Source organism: Panthera leo, chromosome F2 (assembly GCF_018350215.1).
Source record: "Panthera leo isolate Ple1 chromosome F2, P.leo_Ple1_pat1.1, whole genome shotgun sequence".
NCBI classification, from domain to species: Eukaryota; Metazoa; Chordata; class Mammalia; order Carnivora; family Felidae; genus Panthera; species Panthera leo.
In genome coordinates, this window is record NC_056695.1 from 1,057,171 (window position 1) to 1,081,123 (window position 23,953).

Consider the following 23,953-nt stretch of genomic DNA (forward strand, 5'->3'; position numbering starts at 1 on the left):
CAGGACTGTCCTGGGGAATCTGGAGCATGTGTTCTGCTGCTCTGCGCAGCATGTCTTCCCAGCCCCCTCACAATATGCGCCCGTGCAAGGAACACACAACGTCTGTTTGGACAAACTTGCTATGCATTTAACTGGGGCTTCTGATTCCAGAGTCAGTGTACAACGAGACCAAATCAGGGATGAAGTAACAGGTAAAAATCAAGTAAAATGACATTTAAAGGAATCAAAGTAAACTTATTTGCAAAAACTCAGAAAACTGTAATAAAATCAGTGTCAAATGACACTAAGGCTTTAAGCTGACCTCCCTGCTTCTGTCCTCCGTGAACCAGTGATCAATCCTAATGATTCTACCTCTACAATCTCAGGACAGTTGTTGGAAATGGCCACTGTTTCTAAGGTTCCTCACTTGTTGAATCTGAATGCAGGAGAAAACTGGATAAGCTCAAACAAATTGCTTTTACTCTTAATTATTGTACTATAGATATTTTTTTAAAAAGAGCGTTCTGCAACTCTAATAAAAGTCCAAGCACATTCTTATTCACTCCTATTCTACACACACATACACACACACACACACACACACACACACACAGCCTTAATCTAGATGAAGTTTGTCAATTTATAACTATTCTCCAAAAAAAGAGGACAGGACAAAAAAATGTGCACACTGCTTGCAAATATTTAAAAGTAATACTTCAGTAGGGGCGCCTGGGTAGCTCAGTTGGTTAAGCGTACAACTTTGGCTCGGGTCATGATCTCATGGTCCATGAGTTTGAGCCCCACGTGGGGTTATATGCTGACAGCTCCGAGCCTGGATCCCACTTTGGATTCTGTGTTTCCCTCTCTCTCTGCCCCTCCTCCTCTACTCACTCTCTCTCAAAAATAAATAAACATTAAAAAAAAACTTTAAAAAAAATAAAAGCAACACTTCAGTAAATAATTACAGCACCCTGTCTGTTAAAATGTCATTTCACCTATTCACTAAAACAAAAGAAAAAAGACAATATGACCTAACTAGATGCTACATTTTGATATTTGGACAGGTAACTTTTCTTAAAGTTCTAAATATAGATCAAGTAAGGGTGCCTGGGTAGCTCAGTTGGTTAAGCGCCCAACTTCAGCTCAGGTCATGATCTCAACAGTTCATGAGATCAAGTCCCATGTCAGGCTCCACACTGATAGTGCAGAGCCTGCTTGGGATTCTCTCTCCCCTCCCCGCTACTCTCATTCATTCTCTATCTCTCTCTCAAAATAAATAAATAAATAAAACTATAAACATAGATCACATATAACTAGACAATACAAACATCAGGAAAAGAATCAACCATTACTCACCAATATTGTTTCTAATAAGGCGACAGTATCCTGACTTTCAAATTTCTTATTGTTAGTGAACCAGTGAATCAGTTGCATAACTAGTGGCTCATATAGTTGCCTCGTCACCTAAAGAAACAATACCATTAGAGTTTACTTTCTTCATGTTAAAGTAATTTTACATTGGATAGAGTTCTGTTTAAGTGACAGGAAAAATTAAGTGATAATACTCCTATGGTTTTTTATTAGTTTTCTTGTTAAAATTCAATGAGGAACATGCTCTTTCTAGCTCCTTTTTCTCTTTTTCCTAGAATCCAGCAGAGAAAAATATGCATATTAAAACTTACTGTTCTTCTAATATGGAGGCAGATATTGTTGTTTTTTTAATATTTACCTTTATTTATTTGATCCTAAACATGCATACAAGGTATTCTGGATCAGAGACATTATCATTATTCAACTACAAAGCAAATAGTGATCATGTTATTCCCTACATCCTGATTCACACCTTTGTGGTGACAAAAGGAAATCAGATCAATGCCCTACACATACAAACTTCAAAACCTATTTCACAGAAGAGATACGGGAGAAAAAAGCACCTCTCCCATCCTGCCAAAAAAGAAGGAGTAAAATCTTTACTACTTGGAGCTGGGATCGAAAGGATCCTGGGTTCTTACTCCAACGTTCTAGAATATAAACAGAGTTTCTCCAGGGGCAGAGAGTCTTGTGGGTCCCTGGCTTTTACAATCCAAGGAGTCTGCCAGGCCTGGACTCCTTCCTTCTGAAAGGAAATAACCAGGGAGACAGTACTTATCTTCCTGGAACCTTGGGAACTTAACCCAGTGGCCTCATCTGGTGTGACCATGTGAACATCTTGGGGAGATAAAAGAAGTCTTCTTATCTTTTTGGAACACAGCAATTACCTAGACAAACGGTTACACATCAGATCCTCATTATACATGAAAAGTAAAAAGTTTATAGCAGAAGTGAAGGCAAACATTCCCTATCTTTATATCCTAAACATTTCTGTGTCTCAAAATACTAAGAATAAATACCTACAGAATACCAAGAAATCTAGGGGAGTTTTATCTCCCCCACTGACACTGAGCTCAAGAATGAAGCACACTGGTGTGTATACCAGGCCAAAAATCAGGTGAAATGTCTTGGGATTCAGACTAAACACAGAGCCCTCTTGCACTTGGATACTTTTCCCCAAAAGAATAGCTTTCTAACCTTTGAAGCCATTTTAAGGATTAAGCAAAGTAAAAGCTCTTACCTTTCTTTCAGTTTGAAAGTTTAACTGGTCTTAAAGCATTATTTTTTTTCCCCAAAAGAATTATACACTCTTATTCATACTACATATGAATTCATACAATTATTCACAAAATCATATATATATGTCTGTGTGTACATATATATGCATAGACACATGCATACAACACATATATACACACACCTTACACAAATTATAGAAAATGTAGAAAACTATCCATCTGCAACCCTATATCCCAAAGGTAACCACTGTGAACATTAAGTATCACTGTTAACTTTCAAAATAATTTTTTAAACACATTTAAATATATGTATATGCACACTTAAAAATAATACACATTTTTATAACCACTTTTCCTCTTAATGTTGAATATTTTTGTATAAATATATAAGCTATAACAGCATTTTTATTAGCTATCTGGTATCCTATATATAGACATACCATGACCAGTTGCCCAAATCCTATTATTAGAAATGCAGGTATTTTTCTTTTTCTTTTTTTTTTTTTTTTAACGTTTATTTATTTTGAGAGAGAGAGAGAAAGTGCAAGCAGGAAAGGGGCAGAAAGAGAGGGAGACACAGAATCCAGAGCAGATTCAGGCTCTGAGCTGTCAGCACAGAGCCCGACACAGGGCTCGAACTCAAACCACAAGACCATGACCTGAGCCAAAGTCGGACGTGCAACTGACTGAGCCATCAAGGTGCCCCTAGAGATGCAGGCATTTCTAATTTGTGACTGTTCTAAAGAAATCACGGCAAAGTCCAATATACACTGGTCTGAGCACATCTCTAGTCAGGAAAGTGCTGGACCAGGGCTGCAGGTCACCCAGCGTTTTGTTCTGCTCACAGAGAACCTGTGCCCACCCACATTCTCTCCAGCCACAACTCCCAAGGTCCTTTCCATCATGCTTGGCAACACTTACCATTGTCAATTTTTAAAATATTTTACAACAGCTGAAAAAAATAGCATTTTAATTTTAATTTCCTTATTTACTAAAAAGATTGAATATTTTAAAATATATTTCATTGGCCATATGTATCTCTTCATTTATAAGCTGCCTATTTTTGTTCTTTATTTGCTCATTTTTAAATCTTTTCTATCTTCAGTAGAATGTTACAAAAAAATTCCCCACATTATGTATACATTACAATTGTGAGTTTTGTGCCATTCAGTATTTTTAAACATTTATAAAGTCAAAACTATCAAGACATTAACATTTTTTTCTATACATCTGCTTTCTGTATTTTGTCGGAAAATCTCCACTTCTACGCAAAACTTTAGGGAAAGACATGGAAGGCTGTCTACACTGTAACGATAATAAAATCCATCCGAGTAGCAGAAAACACATCCTGTACATAAAGAGTTTCTGAATGCTATGATCCTTTTTATAAGTAAAGCATATATGCACATTTGTAAAAACGTATTTTCACAAAGATCTGGGCATATATTCATGAAATTTTCAATAGAGGATAAAGTAGATTTTCCAGGGAAATAAGACTGTGAAAGGGGTGATGAGATGGAGGTTCACTTTTAGTTTCATGTGTTTCTATATTAAAAAACATATTTTATCATGAAAAAGACCATTCTAATCCAAAGATACACACGGACAGACAGCATGCTGTAACTAATTACATTTTTCTGTAATATATTCATAGTTTGTTTATCCTTCTCTTAATTTGAATTAATTTTTCAGGTTAGTTGACTGGCCTAAGATTATTTATTAAATGATCCACTTCTAACTTAAAAGCCTCTTCTACCATATATACAATTTTGATGTACACACATGAACCCACTTGGCAGCCACAAGACCCTCCCACTGGTCTATCTCTGCCTAGCTCAACCCTATTATAAATAACATGGCTTTAGCATCTGCTAAAGCAAGACTTCCTTCACTACTCTACCCTTTCAAAATTGTTCTTGGTGAGGCTCAAGCAATTATTCTTTCAGATTACTTTTTAGGTTCAAAATGAAATTAATTATGATCTTTCTGCTGGAATGGTACCAAACTTACTGATCAGTGAACAGCTGGTGTTTTTTCAATATTGATTCTTCTATCTCAGATACAGAGCATGCTCATTTTGTATTCATAAAACATATATTTACCTGACATATTAAAGTTCATTTATAGACATTTTATATATATTTTTGATGCTGCTATGAGTAAGATACTGTAGACCTATTTTCAAAGTGATCAATCCTAATATTTAAGATAAATGAGAACACTGATATATGAGAATTTTGTTTTGTAATTCGTCAGTTTCTTCCTTTGTTAATTCCTACAGTTTATCGGTTGACACTCTTGGGCTTTCCAGGTTTAAAAAAAATTACATTCAAAATAATAATCTCTTCTTCCTTTCTAATGCCCTTGCCCTCAGGGAACTCATGGCCTGGTGAGAGGCCCAAATACTAACCACTGCAAATAACTAACTGAATGCACATGAAGCAATACTGAGCAACCACTCCACACTGCAGGCACTGCCCCTCAACAGACCAACTCACTTCTCACCTTGGGCTTCTATCCTGGCCCGGGCACAAGGCGGCATTAGCGCTTCATGCCTGGGGATGATTCAACTCTAGAATTCAGGGAGACATTCTTTTCATATTAAAGAGAACACTAAACTACTAATAGTTTCAGCAGGACAAACACCTTTGAGGGTTCTATGGAGGGAATTACTGCTTCTGAAATCCGTTTCTATGGTAAATTTCCAATTTTAACCAAACATCCTATTTAATCACAGCACATTTGAATACATTGCTGGATTGTATTCATTCATATATGTTGAAGAATTTTCCATTATATTTAGAAATGAGTTTTCTTGTTTTTAATAAATGATCTTTCATTTAGCTTCCTCTTTTGTGTGTGCATCCTGGTACTGAAGATATCATAGCTTCATGAAATGAACTGAGAATTCTACTTTTTCCTGCTTCATGCAGCAATGGAGAATTTGCCACAAAGTCATCAGAAAGAGGCCACTTGTCATTATTTCCACTCTTGTACATGGTTACTTGTCTCTTCTTCATTCCTAGAGACTGTTAAGTCCCTACATGAGGGCAGACTGCAAATTCAGCTTTAGATGCCTATACTATCAGCAACTATTAGCTAGATCAGTGATTCATTCCCAAACTGTGGCACGTTAAAAATCACCAGGAGAGCTTTTAAAAGTCCTGATCCCCAGGTCATACCCCTGAAGAATTAAATCACAGTCACAAGGGGCAGCAGCCAGGCAGCGGCATTTATGTCAAGATCCCCAGGGTATTCCAACCCGCAGCAAGCTTTGAAGATCACTGAACAAGATCCAACTTTTTTAAGCTTTGCAACTGTGCCAGATTCAATGTCACTCACTTACCTGATCTACATCACATGCAAGTTGAAGTAGCACGGGGAAAGTTCGCTTGTAGAGCTGGTACATGGGTGGGAAACCCTGACCACTTTCAGGCATCTGAGTGGCTTTTCCCAACATAAACATAACTATGCTGTGTAAAAGTTCACAAGCTGCAACCTAAAACAAGCCAGGAGTTCAACAAGTTTAAGTTTCCAGGTTTACAAGAGAAGAATATTTTGAAATGTTACTCAACTTAGCCCTTTAAAAAGAAAAACTTCTGTAGCAGGTAACTATCATTCCCAAATATAAATTAACTGGAAGCAGCACTTCTTGCATAAAACTAATGCTTCTGTGCACTTTGATCTGCATCCAAGAGGTAAGAATGAAAACTTAAAACGATTTAGACAAACTGGGAATGGTACCTTAAAGAAATATGTTTCATTGCTACCATTACCACAGAACTTTACTTCATTTGTCAGCACATTTTTAACCTTCACTTTCAGTAAATGTATTTTTAAAACATTTTTTGGAAATTTACAAATGAATTTCATAAAAACTTGAGATTGTCTGTTTCTAACCTCCCAAGTTAAGGTGATAATAATGGTGCACAAATTGGAAATAAGTTTTAAGTACACTTTGTACTGCATTTTCTATTCTGGACAGTTTTTTGGTATATTAGTGTTTTACCAGGTTATTATCTACTAAGATTTATGTTTACTTTTTACTAGTAACATCTACTTCTGATAATTAAATCACTGTCTAATTGCTATATTACAGAATATACAGAATTAATAATATTGGAATGTCTGAAATATATTATCTATTTCCAAACAAATACAGGTCTTAAAAAGCATAGATTATAAATAAAATAATAAAAAATGAAAGTACTTTAGTTTGTCTGTCACTAGCTGAAAGAGCTAACTCTGTGACCCGAGGCAAGAACACATCCAGATAAATGACAGGCTTCATTTCTATAAATGGTACTGCAAAACTGAGTCTTTTTTCTCTGTCCCATGCCACATATTTCTTCATCATTTCATCTGAGGATGTGGCTGTTAAAAAAAATCAGGAAGAGCATGTTTTCATTCAAAATCTTTCTAATATCAATTGCTCTACAATTCATTAGTGAAAGTAGAATGCTTTTATACTTTTAACACATCATTCATCTTTCCTTTTTTGTTTTTACTTCAGACATGTACATGCCATTACATTATCACTGACATACTATTTTTAACTTTGATTTAAAGTAAAATTATGTTTAAGCAAGTTTAATAGTCCGGAATGTTTAGTTTCCATTTTCAGTAAGAATTATTTTAGGTGTTATGTGGAAAAATGGTAAATGAACAATAAAAATCTCCCCTTTGTAAACATTTATTTTCCCAACGTAGGTTCTAACTTCCTAAATAACCAAAAGTCATTAGTATACTTAATATGAAAGATCAAAACTCAAAATACAGATGAATTTTTAGTAATCTAAAATGCTGATTCTGATAGAAAAAAAAACACTCTAAATAAATATCCAAATATTAAGAACATCAGAATTTTCAAAGATTAACTTTGAATTCCTGACACAATGTATAATATTAAAAGTGTCAAATTAGATTCTGTTTCGAAATGGAAAATGTGTTTAACAAACCAGACTAGAACATCTTGTCAACAAGTATTGAGTTATCCAGATTGCATGGGTATTGTCAAAACATTTCATTTGGCAAAATATTATTCTTTGTAATCTCACTTGAAAATATATAAATCACATATAGGAGCAAATACTACAATATACCATGATCTGTATATACTCAAAGTACAAATACATCTACAGAGATAAATTTATTTTAAAGGAAAGTTTACCTGTTAGGAGATTTTTGTTTATTTGTCCTCCCAGAAAGCCAAGCATCTGTACTACTCTAATCCTTATTTCTTCTAAGGACAGTACTTCATTCTGCAAATTTGAACAATAATACACATGTGATGATAACGGAATTAAAGATTAAGAGAATTATGAGAAGAAAAAAAACGATTTTATGACCCTCTCTGTTATTAATTTCTTTCAATGGTTCATTATATCCTATACAGTACTGCTGTAAATATTACTGCAAATTCATGGAAAAAAGTCATATCTTTTCCAGTTTTGCAGTCAGATGTCCATTTTCAAGGCCAGTGGTCACAAAGTTTTGGCAGGATCCTTTACACCCTTAAAAAATACTAAGGATCCCCAAAGAACTTTTGTTTAAGTGGGTCATGTTTATTGATAATTTCTCCTACTAGAAGTTAAAACCTTGAAATTATTTATTGTTTTATTTAAAAATACGAAACCCAGGGGTGCCTGGGTGGCTCAGCTGGTTCAAAGTCTGACTCCTGATTTCGGCTCAGGTCATGATCTCAGTTCGTGAGATCCAGCCCCACGTTGGGCTCTGTGCTGACAGTGTGGAGCCTGCTGGTGATGCTCTCTCTCCCTCTCTGTGCCCCTCCCCTGCTCGCATCCTCTCTCTCTGTCTCAAAGTAAATAAACAAAACAAATAAACAAACAAAAAAAAAACCCCACTGAAACCCATTACATGTTAACAAATGACATATTTTTAGGAAAAGTAATTACATTTTCCAAATAAAACAAAAAACCTCAGGAAGGTGACACTGTTTCACACTTGTGCAAATCTCTTCACTGTGTGTCTCACTAGGAAACAACTATAGTGATATGTTGTTAGGCCACATTTGGAAGATGGAGGAGTGTTTTAATAGTCTTTTTAGATAACAGCTTGATACAAATTGAACAAGTCAAAATTTCTCTTTTTTAAATTTTTTTAAGCTTATTTACTTTGAAAGAGGGAGAGAATGAACAGAGGAGGGGCAGAGAGAGAGGGAAAGAGAGAGAGAGAATCCCAAGCAGTCTCTGCATGGTCAGCACAGAGCCTGATGCGGGGCTGGAAGTCATGAACCATGAGATCATGACCTAGGCTGAAACCAAGAGTCAGACGCTCCATCGACTGAGCCACCCAGACGCCCCCACCCCCTCCCCGGTTATTTCTTAGGTACAATGTGGAATCTGAAACCTTACCAATGAATTTGATGTAGTCTGTTATATTAAAATCCACTGGTCTATCCTGCACTTCAAGTGGATTTTTTTACCTATGCATGACTTGGTAACATAATGTACTGGTGATGTGAAAATACTGGTTTACTGGGTTATGCAGATCTTACAAATGTTGACACGTTTCATTATGTATGCAAAAAAGTCACATTGGTTAATATCAACAATATTATCAGAAAACTCTTTAAGTTAAAAAGCTGTCAAGTTCACGGTAACGGTTTCAAGTTTTCCAAAATTTAATTTTTGTTTAAAACCTTGCAATTTTATCATTGGCAACAAATACTCTCAGATGTTTTCTTTGAAGTGACAGTCTCACTCTATTTTAGATAAAATCTCTGCCAAATACCGAACAGCCACAGTTTGTCAGTTGTTCTTTCAAGTGAAAACGGTGTTCCTGAAAAAGTGCCTACTTTAGCTCACAGCTCAAAACATCACAAAGTGCTTTTCCTAAAGACAATTGCCACACTGCACTATGCAACAGACTGCTTTATGCACACTTCCTGTTTCATCACACAGAACATTAAGAAGACATGTGTTCAAGGGTCAAGATTTAATAAAGTGCTTAGGAATGAACAGCGTTACCCGTCATTACACCATAGTGCAAATGTCAATGAGTAAAAATAGCTTTGGCCTTGCACCCTGGAACCCACAGAGTCCTCACATCAAGAACCACTCTCCTAATGAGAAATTGTATATCTGTAAAGAAGTTTTATTTGTAAAACCAGAAATATGCTCAAGTAATTTTATTTTGTTTTATTTATATGTGATAAAAGAATTTAAATATTTTAGACAGCCATCTCCAGTTCTACGCAGCGTCTCAATCAAAAGCTGTCAAAAATAACGAGGTGGAGGCATTTACCCTAGAGCTTACATTATCAGTTCTAGACACTAAAAGTTTTTCAAATTTTAATTTTCACTCCATACCTAAAATAGGTATTTTCTCTATAGTCCCTTTTCTCTCTTTATTCTTTGTTTCCTATTACATTATAAGCCACATCTCAAAAACCTAATCTCAAGAAATCATCACCAAAAAAACAGAAACCCTGGCATCAATTAAACTTGACAAAATAATACATTTAAGGCCTAAATGAATCAATCTTACATATCCATAATATCAATATTCTGATTGCTTACTGAAGATGATCCATATTACTTTCTTTCAGCCACTAAATATATTTGAAGGTAAAGAAAACAAGAAAACATGATCAAGACAATAAACCAGATAGTTAATATTTCTTACATTTTTATGGCTCAAAATACACTGAAACTATTTCTATACTGTTCTCTACTTTATAGATAAGAATAACTAACATTTTAAACAAAGATTTTTACTCTTCATAAGTTTAGAATCTGATCTCTCCATTGTTTAAGGTAAAGAATATACAAAGGATTTCTTACCGATGAAATGTTCTTTGTCTTTTTCAGATGCTTTAACACAACTTTATTAAATCCTTTCTGGGCAGCCCGAGAAAGTGCTGACACTTCCCAGTTCTTGGTCTCATCTATCAACAATAAACAAAAATAAATTTCAAATAGCATCCACTCATTTATTTGATGCACACTAGGGAGTACACAGAATACTGCCAAATAGAGACATTAAAATCCTAATTTTAATTATGATTAAAATATTAAGTTTCCACAACAAAAATAATTAATAATGGTTGTCCTGGTTTTAAATATCATTGTCTACTAAAAGAAACATGGTTCCTTGAAGAAGTGGCTAACTCCAGACATTGGGTAGACCTATATTTATAAGAGGAGCCTGAATCACCTTTTTGGTTCTAGGAAGGAGCTGCTTGAAGCAGCCAATTCCCACTCCTTATATGGAAGCCAAATCTGGAACAATCTGAGCATAAAAATGAATAACAAAGATAAAAGACTAGAGCCACTGGAAAAATAAGAATCCACAAGTTCCTACTAATATAAAGAAGTGAGAAAATGAAGTAATTTCTTACAATAGAATGCCAACTAGTATGATGGAATGATGGAGTCAGAAAATCACTATTTTACAACCATCGCAGTAGTAAGAGATTCAGGAAGAATAATCAAGGGGTACTCGTGAGGAGCAAGAATATTTACAGTTGTGAAGTATCTCTCCATAAAATTTTTTAAAAATGATTACAAACTTAGAGAAAATTTTAAAGTATGGCAAAAACATACTTTTCTTTCCTGAACCATTTAAGAGTAAGTTACCAGCCTGATGCCCCACCACTCCTCAATACTTTAGGTATGTTTGCTACAAGGACATCCTCCTATATGACAGTCACTGCAACTATCCAAATTAGGACATTCATCTTGAGACATGACCCACAATTAACCTTCAGCCCCACTCAGGTTCTAGCATTGAGCTTAATAATGTCTTTATTCAAAACCACATGTCATATTTAGCTGTCCTGTCTTTTTAGTAACCTTTAAACTGAAACAATTTAGTCTTCCTTTGAATTTAATGAACACTCAAAAAATTATATGCCAGGAATTTTGTATACTGTTCCTTTATCTGGATTTGTCTAATGTTTTCTCGTGATTCGATTCAGGGTATAGAAGCCAGTTATAACATTTTACCAATGCCTTTACTAACTACTGAGTTAAATAAATTCTTTGAGGGGCGCCTGGGTGGCGCAGTCGGTTAAGCGTCCGACTTCAGCCAGGTCACGATCTCGCGGTCCGTGAGTTCGAGCCCCGTGTCAGGCTCTGGGCTGATGGCTCGGAGCCTGGAGCCTGCTTCCGATTCTGTGTCTCCCTCTCTCTCTGCCCCTCCCCCGTTCATGCTCTGTCTCTCTCTGTCCCAAAAATAAAAAAAAATAAAAAAAAATAAAAAATGTTGAAAAAAATAAATAAATAAAATAAATTCTTTGACACATGTACACTTTATTACCAGTGTAGAGCCCTAACTGTAAAGCTATAAAGTTATTTTTCATGAGTTCTGCAGATGCCCAGTAGATTGGCTGACAGAGCCAAGTAAGCTATGTTCGTTGGAAGACACCTCACAGGTGATTTAATCCCAGCACGTCTTTTCTGGGCTCCAGAAATGAAACCTAAACGACAACAGAACCTTACCTCTGCTTTGTCTAGTTTCCCTCTCTATAATTTTGTGCTTTTGGTTTGCTTATGCCCAAGAAGCAAGTCTCCATGGGTGGGAGCAATAACTAAGAATTTGTTTGCTGACCATTTGGTGACCTTTTGTGTTCAGATGTTAGAGATCTACTCTCTGATGGGCCAGAGATAAAAAGAGGATTTGTTTGTTTTTTGAGCTCAGACTAATTCAGAATTTTGTACAATGGGAACAAGAGCTCTTTGATATCTGAATTGGTCAATGTTTTACCTTACTATTGTGTCTCTGGAGCTAGGGCTCAAATTGCAGATCTAAAGCACTATGCTCTCCATCTGTTGTTGTAGCGATGTGCCTGAACTGACAAAGGCCTTTACTTCTCCTGAAGTGCATAATATTCTCCTGTATCTGAAAGGTATTAATAGATTAGATTATAAAGTATCTTCAAGGAGCTCTGTTGGGCCTCGTACATGCAAAATATAAAATGAATGTTCCTATAATTCTCTGAAAATGCTTTCAACGTTTACTATAATGCTTTAGATGCGCCATACTAAAATAAAAAATCTTAGAGAAACTAACGCAGAAACATTTCAGGAATCCATATTACATGACTAAGGCATATCTTTGTTAAATGAAACAAGTTTAATAATTTTAAGTTTAATTTTATTTTTAACTTTTTTTTTTTATTTGAGAGAGAGCACATGCGAGAGTGGGGAAGGGGCAGAGGGAGAATCTCAAGCAGGATCCATGCGGGGCTCAATCCCACAATCCTAGGATTATGGCGTGAGCCAAAATCAAGACTTGGATGCTTGGTTTAAATTTTAAATATGTCTTTTTATCTATTAGTGTTAATTATAATACAAGTGTACATTATTGTACTTGGGCTTGTTTTTCCCTATACTTATTCAGGCTTACTAAGCCAATGTGCTAACATACTTCTCATAACATTTTTTATTGCCATATAAGACACATAACATAAAATGTATTCTTTCAACCATTTTTATGTGTACATTTAAGTGGCACTAACTACATTCACAATGTTGCCTAATCATCACCACCATCTACCTCCAGAACTTTCTCATTATCACAAACAGTCCCATGTAAATTTTAAGTTATGAAAAACATTATAAATTTATGTACAACCTGAACCATGATTTGGACAAACTTTTTATTTCCCCAATACTTATGTTTTGTAGCATGACAGCAGCTGGAAGATAACTTCTAAGATCTTTAGGCAACTTGAAACCTTGGACTGAGTGAATTAATAGAAAATCACTACACATGCAGATAATTACTCAGTAAAATAAAATCTGAAACGATGATCAGTCAGCATCACTTTTAAGTTTGTGTGCTTTTGTTTGTTTTTATAGGATATAACAAGAAAGGACCTTGGGGTCATGTTAATGAATGTGTATATGCTGCCAATTGGAGTTGTATAGGGATGGACATGGCTGAAGACAATGGTGTCATGTGTGCTCACAAACTGAATTTGAGAAGTCCGTGAGTACGGAAGACAATTCTCAATTATCCACTCTGAGTTTTCTTGGTAAAAAAGAAATTTGTTTGGTAGTAAGTTATATTCGATAAGCTGTTGAAGCTACTGTAGAAGCAATACTGCAGAAATACAATTTGGGGTACGCTTCTCTCTTAAGGACAGTTTTCTCATAAAGCACAGTCTTGGGCTTTTTGGTGTCTAGAACACTTTTCACAACTGGGTCTTAGTAAGACCCCACATATCTTTGCTTATGTGGGTTTGAACTAGTAATAGTTACCATAGTAAAAGCAAATATTATTTTTTTAAGACTTACTGAATTGAAGATCATGTTAACATGCATACCACCTAAGATGTTAGTGTTACTTTGAAAAGTGATTTTATGAACTCCCTGAGACAGAACTGCTTCAAGGTTGTGCTTATTTTTTTGTTGTCCTTGCCTGAGGGCACAGAAAAAAAGTGTTTAATGTCCAAGAATTTACTACATATGTTTACTTCTTAGGCATTTTATGAATTCAGGTCTACATTTAGGTCTTTAATCGATTTTATTTTTGTGTATGCTATAAGAAAATGATCCAGTTTCATTCTTTTACATGCAGTTCTCCAATTTTCCCAATAACATTTATCAAACACACTGTCCTTTCCCCATTATATATTCTACCTCGAGCTTTGTCCTTCTTTCTCAAGATGGCTTTGGCCATTTGTGGTCTTTTGTGGTTCATACAAATTTTAGGATTATTTGTTCTAGCTCTGTGAAAGTGCCATTGGTATTTTGATAGGGATTGCACTGAATCTATAGATTGCTTTTAATAGTATGGACATTTTAACAATACTAATTTTTCCAAACCATAAGCAGGGTACATCTTTCCATTTGCTTGTGTCATCTTTAATTTCTTTCATCAACGTCATACAGTTTTCAGAGTACAGGTCTTTCACCTCTGTGGTTAGGTTTACTCCAAGATATTTTATTCTTTTTGATTCAATTGTAAATGGAATTTTCTTAATTCCTCTGACAGTTCATTAGTGTACAGAAATGCAACAGATTTCCACATATTAGTTTTAATCCTGCAACTTTAATGAATTTATTGATTTTTAAAAATTTTTTTTTAATGTTTATTTATTTTTGAGAGAGACAGAGACAGAATGTGAATGGGTTAGGGGCAGAGAGAGAGGGAGACACAGAATCCGAAGCAGGCTTCAGGCTCTGAGCTGTCAGCACAGAGCCCGATGTGGTGCTTGAACTCACGAACTGTGACATCGTGACCTGAGCCAAAGTCGGATGCTCAACTGACTGAGCCACTGGGGCCCCAGAATTTATTTTTGTTTCTAGTGGCATCTTTAGGATTTTCTATCACATCATCTACAAATAGTGACAGTTTTGTTTTACTTCTTACCAATTTGGATGCCTTTTATTTTTAGATCTAATTGTTCTGGCTAGGACTTCAGTACTATGTTGAATAAAAGTGGTAAGAGTTGACATCTTCCTTGTCTTGTTGCTGATCTTAGAGGAAAAGCTTTCAGCTTTTCACCATTGAGTATATTAGCTGTGACTTTGTCATACACAGACTTTATTATGTTGATATGTCTCTATACCCACTTTCTTGAGATTTTTTATCAAAAACAGATGAATTGTGTCCAATGTTTTTTCTATTATCTATTAAGATGATCTCATGATTTTTATCCTTCGTTTGGTTAATGGAGTGTATCACATTGATTGATCTGTGGATGGTGAACCATCCTTGCATCCCTGGAATAAATCCCATTTGATCCCTGTGTATGATCCTTTTAATGTATTTTGAATTCAGTTTGTTAATATTCTGATGAGGGTTTTGGTGTCTATGTTCATCACGGACACTGACCTGTAATTTCCTTCTTTTGTAGTGTCTTTGGTTGTGGTATCAGAGCAATGCTGGCCTTACAGAATTAATCTCAAAGCATTCCTTCTTCAATTTTTGAAACAGTTTGAGGATAGGTATTAACTTTTCTTTAAAAGTGAGGTAGAATTCACCTGTGAAGCCATCTGGTCCCAGACATTTGTTTGTGAGGGGGGTTTTTGATTACCGATTCAATTTCATTACTAGTAATAGGTCTGTTCAGGTTTTCTAGTTTTTCCTAATTCAGTCTTGGATGATTGCAGGTTTCTAGAATTTTTAAAAAAAATTTTTTTAATGTTTATTTATCTTGGAGAGAGAGAGACACAGAGACAGAATGCAAGCAGGGGAGGGGCAGAGAGAGGACGCAGAATCCGAAGCAGGCTCCAGGCTCCGAGCTGTGAGCACAGAGCCCGATGCAGGGCTGGAACCCACAGACCGTGACATCATGGCCTGAGCTGAAGTCGGATACTCAACCGACTGAGCCACCCAGGCACCTCAACATGTTTCTAGAATTTATCTATTTCTACTAGGTTGTCCAGTTATTGGCATATAATTATTTGTAGTAGTCTCTCATAATCCCTTGTAAAATTTTTGTGGTATTAGTTATAGCTTCTCTTTTATTACGGATTTGATTTGGGCTCTTAATGAGTCTAGCTAAAGATTTATCTTTTTTCTATTTTTTTAAAGTGTCCAAAGAACCAGCTCTGTTTCATTAATTTTTTTTTTTTTTTTTTTTGGTCTGTTTCAATTATTTCTGGTCTGATCCTTATCCCTTTCACTAACTTTGTGCTTTGCTTTTCTCTTTCTAGTTCCTTTAAGTGTAGGTTAGATTGTTTGAGATTATCCTTGTATTCTGAGGCTGGCCTATGTTGCTATAAATTTCCCTCTTAGAACTGTTTTTATTGTGTCCCATAGACTTTGGAATGTTGTATTTCCATTTTCATTCGTCTCAAAGTATATTTTTTAATTTTCTCTTTGCTTTCTTTATGGACTCATTAGTTGTTTAGGAGCATGTTGTTTAGCCTCCACGTGTTTGTCTATTCCAATTCTTTTTCCTTGCAATTGAGTTCTAGTTTTGTACTATTGTGGTAAGAAAAGATGCTTGATACAACTTCAGTCTTCTTACCTTTACTGAGATTTGTTTTGTGGCCTAACACATGATCTGTCCTAAAGAATGTCTTAGAGAATACTCCACATGCACTTGAAAAGAACACATATTCTGCTGGTTTTGGATGGAATGTTCTGTACATATCTGTTAAGTCCATCTGGCCCAGTGTGTCACTGAAGGCCACTGTTTCCTTTCTGATTTTCTATCTAAACGATTTATCCATTGATGTAAGTAGGGTGTTAAAGTAAATCCCCTAGTATTATTATTTCTCCTTTTGTCTATAAATATTTGCTTTACATATTTAGGTGCTCATATACTGAGTGCACAGATACTTTCAACTATTATGTGCCCTTATTGAATTGATCCCTTTATCATTATCGAGTTAGCCTGTCTCTTGTTATAGTCTTTATTTTTAAGACTATTGTACCTCACATAAAAGAGACAAAAAGTAAAAATTTTTTAAAATATAATTAAAACAAAGTTTATTTTGTCTGAAATAAGTACTGCTACCCTGGCTTTTTTTCTTCTTCATTTCCATTTGCATAGAATATCTTCCATTCCTTCACTTTCAGTCTGTATGTGTCTTTTTGTCTTCTGGTCTGACATGAGTCATTACCGGCAGCATATTAATGGGTCTTAATTTAGTTTTTTAATCCATTCATCCTTTGTCTTTTGATTGGAGCATATAGTCCATTTACATTTAATTATTGATAGGTATGCACTTATTGCCATTTTGTTCATTGTCTTCTAGTTGTGTTTTAGTTCTTCTTGTTCCATTCCTCTTCTCTTGTTCTCCTCCCTTGTGATTTGATGACTTTCTTTAGTGTTATATTTGGATTCTTTCCTCTTTATTTTTTACAGATCTATTACAGGGTTTTGAATTCTGGTTACCATGAGTTTCATATATAATACCCTACATATACAGCATTCTATTTTAAGTTAATCGTTACTGAAATCTGAACATATTCTAAAAGTGCCATATTTTTACTCCCCCGACATGTTTTATCTTTCTTTTGCGTACCCCTTAACTAATTATTGTAGATATCACTGATTTTACTTTTGTTTTTTAACCTACATATAAACTTTAAAAGCAATTAATCCACTTTCTTCACTATGTATTTACCTTGATCAGGAAGATTTATACTTTTTATATTTTTTTGCTACTAATTAATACCCTTTCTTTTCAGCTTAAGTCTCTTTTATAAGGCCTGTTTAATGGTGATGAACTCCTTTAGTTTGGGACACTCTCTCTCCTTTAATTCTGAATGATAACTTTGCTGGGAAGAGTGCTCTTGATTTTAGTTTTTTTTCCCCCTTTCATCACTGTGAATATATCATGCCACTCTTCTGGCCTGCAAAGTTTCTGCTGAAAAATCAGCTCAGAGCCTTATGGGGCTTTCCTTGTATATAATTAGTTGCTTTTCTTTTGCTGCTTTTAGATTTTATCTTTATTTTTTGCCATTCTAATTATGTGGCTTGATATGGACCTCTTTGGGTTCATGTTGTTTGGAACTCTCTGTGCTTCCTGTACCTGGATATCCGTTTCCTTCCCCCAGTTAGGAGAGTTCTCAGCCATTATTTATTCAAGTAAAATTTCTGCCCTTTTGTCTACTTCTTCTGGACTCCCATAATGCCAATGATAGTATGCATGATGTTGTCCCAAAGGGCCCTTAATCTATTCTAATTGTAAAAATTCATTTTTCCTTTTCCTGTTTCATTTGGGTAACTTCCACCACTCTGTCTTCCAGTCACTGATCCATTCTTCTATATCATCTAATCTGCTGGCTCTGAAGCCCAGCTGTGATTGTTCTAGGTACACTGGTGGTGGGGCTGCCCCCACAGGGCAGAAGCTGATGGGTGGGGGGCAGTCCTGGCTGAGGCTGCCCACAGGATGTGATGGAGTTGCATCTGCTTAGGGTGGGATCAAGGCCACCAGCCAGTACAGCAGGGTGGGAGCCATTTTGGAATGGTGCCTGCTGAGGTGGGTAGGTCGCACAAAGGTGGTTTGCTGGGAACACCGGGGTGGCATGAGTGTTGCAAGACAGACAAGGTGTCAGACCCGGCATCCATCAACACTTCTATTCCCAGAGAAAGTTACTAACAGCCCTGCCCCTCTGGCACACTCTAAAATCAGTCAATAAATCTCCCTCATATGTGGACCAGGTGCTTTTCAAACTGTTGCCTCCTTGTTTAGTCTCAGAGTGAGTAAGTTTCTGCATAGGCCCTTTAAGAGTACAGTCTTGGGGTACCTGGGTGGCTCAGTCAGTTAAGCGCCCAACTTTGGCTCAGGTCATGATCTTATGGTTTGTGGTTGGACATCCACGTTGGACTCTGCTGACAGCTCAGGGCCTGGAGCCTGCTTCAGATTCTGTGTCTCCCTCTCTCTCTGCCCCGCCCCTGTTCACGCACTTTCTCTCCCTCTCAAAAATAAAAATAAACATTAAGAAAAAAAAAAAAAAGGAGAAAGCAGGCAAAAACCTCTTTGATCTTGCCCGCAGCAATTTCTTACTCAACATGTCTCTGGAGGCAAGGGAAACAAAAGCAAAAATGAACTACTGGGACCTCATCAAAATAAAAAGCTTCTGCACAGCAAAGGAAACAATCAGCAAAACTAAAAGGCAACTGACAGAATGGGAGAAGATAACTGCAAATGACGTATCAGATAAAGGGTTAGTATCCAAAATCTACAAAGAACTTATCAAACTCAACACCCAAAAAACAAGTAATCCAGTGAAGAAATGGGCAAAAGACATAAATAGACACTTCTCCAAAGAAGACATCCAGATGGCCAACCGACACATGAAAAAAGGCTCCACATCACTCATCATCAGGGAAATACAAATCAAAACCACAATGAGATACCACCTTACGCCTGTCAGAATGGCTAACATTAACTCAGGGAACAACAGAGGTTGGCGAGGATGCGGAGAAAGAGGATCTCTTTTGCATTGTTGGTGGGATGCAAGCTGGTGCAGCCACTCTGGAAAACAGTATGGAGGGCCTTCAAAAAAACTAAAAATAGAACTACCCTACGACCCAACAATTGCACTACTAGGCATTTATCTAAGGGATACAGGTGTGCTGTTTCGAAGGGACACATGCACCCCCAAGTTTATAGCAGCACTATCGACAATAGCCAAAGTATGGAAAGAGCCCAAATGTCCATCGATGGATGAATGGATAAAGAAGTTGTGGTCTATATATACAATGGAGTATTACTCAGCAATCAAAAAGAATGAAATCTTGCCACTTGCAACTACGTGGATGGAACTGGAGGGTATTATGCTAAATGAAATTAGTCAGAGAAAAACATAATCATATGACTTCACTCATATGAGGACTTTAAGATACAAAACAGATGAACATAAGGGAAGGGAAACAAAAATAATATAAAAACAGGGAGGGGGACAGAACAAGAGACTCATAAATATGGAGAACAAACTAAGGATTGCTGGAGGGGTTGTGGGAGGGGGGATGGGCTAAATGGGTAAGGGGCATTAAGGAATCTACTGAAATCATTGCTTCACTATATACTAAATAATCTGGATGTAAATGTTAAAAAATAAAAAATAAAGTTAAATCAAAAAAAAAAAAGAATGCAGTCTTGGTTTCCCATAGCCCTCCAGCTCTTCCAGAATTAAGTCTCACTGGTTTTCAAAGCCATATGTTATGGGGCTCATCTTCCTGATACAGGTCCCCAGTGTGGCCTGAATCCTTCACTCCTCCATGCCTGTGATAACCCTCCTGCTGTGGGTCACTGCACTAGGGGTAAGGGTCTCAACAGTCTGCATCTCTGCCCTTTCTATGTGTCTCAATGTGGCTTTTTCTTGATCTTTAGCCATAAAAGAGCTCTTTTGTTAGTCTCAGGTCATTCTGAGTGAGAGTTGCTCTATATGTAGTTGTAGCCTTCGTGCATTCACAGAAGGAGGTGTGCTCAGGATTCTCCTACTCTACTGTCTTGATCCTCCTATGATTATCTTTTTTTGCTGATCCAAATTATCCCCAATTTTGCCTGTAACATTTCTCCATCATTCTTTGAACACCTTCTTAATTTCCTGATGTCTCAGAAAATATAACATTCTAGGTTCATCTTGTATTTCCCCTGTCCCAGGCTGGAGCCAGTCATCTCTCCAAGGAGTTCTGGTTCCTTTCAATGTAAAATGACATTTAGAAACCATGATCTGGGCACTAGGTTTGTTCATTACTATTAAGGTATCACTATTCCAAAGCAGGCCCTTTCAATGGACTGATTTGGAATACATGTGTGCATGTGCACGCACACGCACACACACACACACACACACACACACACACACACACACACACACTCTGTCATCTCTATTTTTACCCAACTCTTGACTCACTCTGTCGTCTCTATTTTTACCTTAATTTACCCATATGTGTGTATGTATATAAGTGTCTGTGTGTGTGAGCAAGAGAGACAGAGAGGAAGAAAGGCAGAGAAAAAGACGGGGAGAGGGAAAGAGGAAGTACCATGATCTCACACCAATACATCCATTTGCTATCCAATACCATAGGGTTCACTTTAGTTTTCTCTTTCTCTATTTGTAACTCCCTTCTCTAACAAAGAGAAATCTAGCTTCTGTTAGCCTTTATTTATTTATTTGATCAATCACCCATATGTCACCTTCCCCATCCCGCCTTGACCTCCACACCTTATGAAGCCCAACATGCGGGAACCCCCCACCCTGCTCCAGCTCCATGCCAGGCTGCCCCTCCAAGTTGCCCCCCTTATGTTCCTGGGGACGACCACTGCTACCCTAACACCTAACTTGCTCTGTGCTGCCTAAAGGCCTTAGGACTGAATACTTTAGGAGAAGAAAGGAAGAGGATTTCAAATGACTAACTCCCACAAAGGTAAAACTATAACTTTAGGGTTACATAAAGGTGGAGCAGAAACTCACTAACCAAACTGTCAAAATGAACATAACTGGTAATGGCACCAATTACTATCATGATGCTATGAGGAGGCCATGGCATCAGTTCTGGGTGTTTCTGCCAAAATAGCATCCCTGAACCTCATCATGAGAAAACAGACAAGCCCACACATGAGAACTAAGACAGGCTAAAGAGCTACCCACATTAAAGAAAGCTAAGGCATTATGATAATTAAATCCAACACATAGTCCTAGATTGAATGCTGTATCAGGAAAAGTATAGCTATAAAAGAAATTAATGGGACAACTGAGAAATCTACATATGGATTATAGATTAGAAAAAAATACTGTATCTGTGTTATTCTTCCTGATTTTGATAATGATACCATGGTTGTATGAAATAATGTCCTCACTCTTAAGAAATACACATTGTTGGGGCACCTGGGTGGCTCGGTCGGTTAAGCGTCCGACTTTGGCTCAGGTCATGATCTCACGATCCGTGAGTTCGAGCCCCGCATTGGGCTCTGTGCTGACAGCTCAGAGACTGGGGCCTGTTTCAGATTCTGTGTCTCCCTCTCTCTCTGCCCCTCCCCTGTTCATGCTCTGTCTCTCTCTGTCTCAAAAATAAATAAACGTTAAAAAAAAAATTAAAAAAAAAAAAAAAGAAATACACATTGCAACATTTAGGCATAAACATCCATGATGTCTGCAACTTATAAAGGGTTCAGAAAAAAATGTCATGTATAAATACACACACATATTATCACCTAATATAAGGAGAATACATGCAACAATAAAACAGGGAACAAAACCTTACTTGTGGAATCTGTGTAGAGTATACAGGAGTTCCTTTCACTATTAGTGCAACTGTCCTGAAAGTCTGATATAATTTCAAATAAAACATTACTAAAAATAGGAGTTGTCTTTAAGTTTATGGATTTTCTTTTATTATTTACTTTACCTACTCTCTGTTTTTCCCTATCTTCTAATTGTCTAAAGTACACATATTTATGAATAGCAATATCCTTTTGCTTAAAAGAATCACAGTATCAAGGTGCATTGGTGGCTCAGTTAAGTGTCCAACTCCTGATTTCAGCTCAGGTCATGATCTCGTGGTTGTGAGCTTTGGGCTCCGTGGTAGGCGTGGAACCTGTTTAATATTCTCTCTCTCCCCCCTCTCCCCTGCTTGCATGCCTGTGTGCACACATGCTCTCTCTCAAAACAATTTAAAAAAATAATCACAGTATTTTCCCTTATAATTTTTTAAAAAACATAAATCTTTTCTTTTTTTATTCTTTAAAAAAATTTTATTTACTTTTGAGAGAGAGACACACACAGAGGCATGAGCGGAAGAGGGGCAGAGAGAGAGAGGGAGACACACAATCCAAAGCAGGCTCCAGGCTCTGAGCTGTCAGCACAGAGCTCGACGCAGGGCTCGAACTCACAGACCACAAGATCATGACCTGAGCTTAAGCTGGATGCTTAACCAACTGAGCCACCCAGGAGCCCCGACATAAATCTTTTCAATGAGCTAATTGACAGAACTAAATTCTAGAAAACAAAAAGTACCAACAAAGTATTTGCTATGAGATATCTTCATTTTTTTTTTAACTAAGTCCATGTTTTTTAGTGATCTACTCAAATACAGCAATCCTTATATGATGTGAATTTTAAAAGCCTAAGTAACCTATAAACATTAACTTATTTTTTTTTGTCTCTAAATAAGCTTGTTATTGCTAACATTTACAGAAAAATCTCCCAAAATTGTGACTCTTCTTGAACTCTGAATATACATCAAGGGTGTCAGAAAAACCGACTCAGTGAACAAAATGTGTCACACAACTTTCACTTACTATTTCCAAATCAACAATACTTAAGTTGAATAATAAAACAGTTCATGTAGATAAAATTTTACAAATTTAATACTTAACTCACTTAATTTTTCATGACACTAACTTGTAAAGTCTTAGCAATGCTTCACTTTCTCCAGTCTGAATCTTTCTTTTTGCTCCATCTAAGAACAGTGTCCATGTTCATTCTGGTTCAAGTAAATCTGTCCCCCTGAACTCTAATTACTACTTTTCTTGACTGGTCACACTTTTGCCTGGCCCAATCATTTTTTTCCTTTGAATCTTTTCCCAAACCGACTATGGCAATTCTTCTAAACTGGCTAACATTAGTGTTTAATCAATTATATTTGGAAAACCAATAAAAATTAACAAAATATAAAATTACTGTTAAATTTTCATAGTTTTAATCCCTACTTATTTAACTATTTATTTATTTGCAAGGCAGTGTATTAGGATTTATAAGGAGTTCAATATATTAAAGACAGAGTTTTGTCCTTGAAGATTCTATAAATCTTGGTAGGATATAAGTGAATAAAATGAAAACAAGGTTTAATATCTCAAGTATTTTCTTATGTCCCAATTATATTGACTAAATTGGGAATATTACAAAAATCTCAAACATATTTTGAATACGTTAGGCTCAAATTACAGAAGTTGCAGAAATACAAATAGTCCTACTAAAGTTAT

At 36.4% G+C, this 23,953-nt stretch overlaps 1 protein-coding gene across 3 annotated transcripts in view; it reads right to left on the bottom strand.

Annotated features, from left to right (window-relative positions):
* The window catches only part of PRKDC (protein kinase, DNA-activated, catalytic subunit), a 214,591-nt gene that overhangs the window by 156,973 nt on the left and 33,665 nt on the right, over positions 1-23,953 (bottom strand). For all 3 annotated transcript variants that reach the window (XM_042923148.1, XM_042923150.1, XM_042923151.1), the window contains 5 exons: positions 10,394-10,497; positions 7,759-7,849; positions 6,799-6,962; positions 5,935-6,087; positions 1,336-1,443 (listed from right to left, as the gene is read on the bottom strand). In XM_042923148.1, the coding sequence (XP_042779082.1) occupies positions 1,336-1,443; positions 5,935-6,087; positions 6,799-6,962; positions 7,759-7,849; positions 10,394-10,497 (620 nt within the window). The remainder of the gene's footprint in view (positions 1-1,335; positions 1,444-5,934; positions 6,088-6,798; positions 6,963-7,758; positions 7,850-10,393; positions 10,498-23,953) is intronic.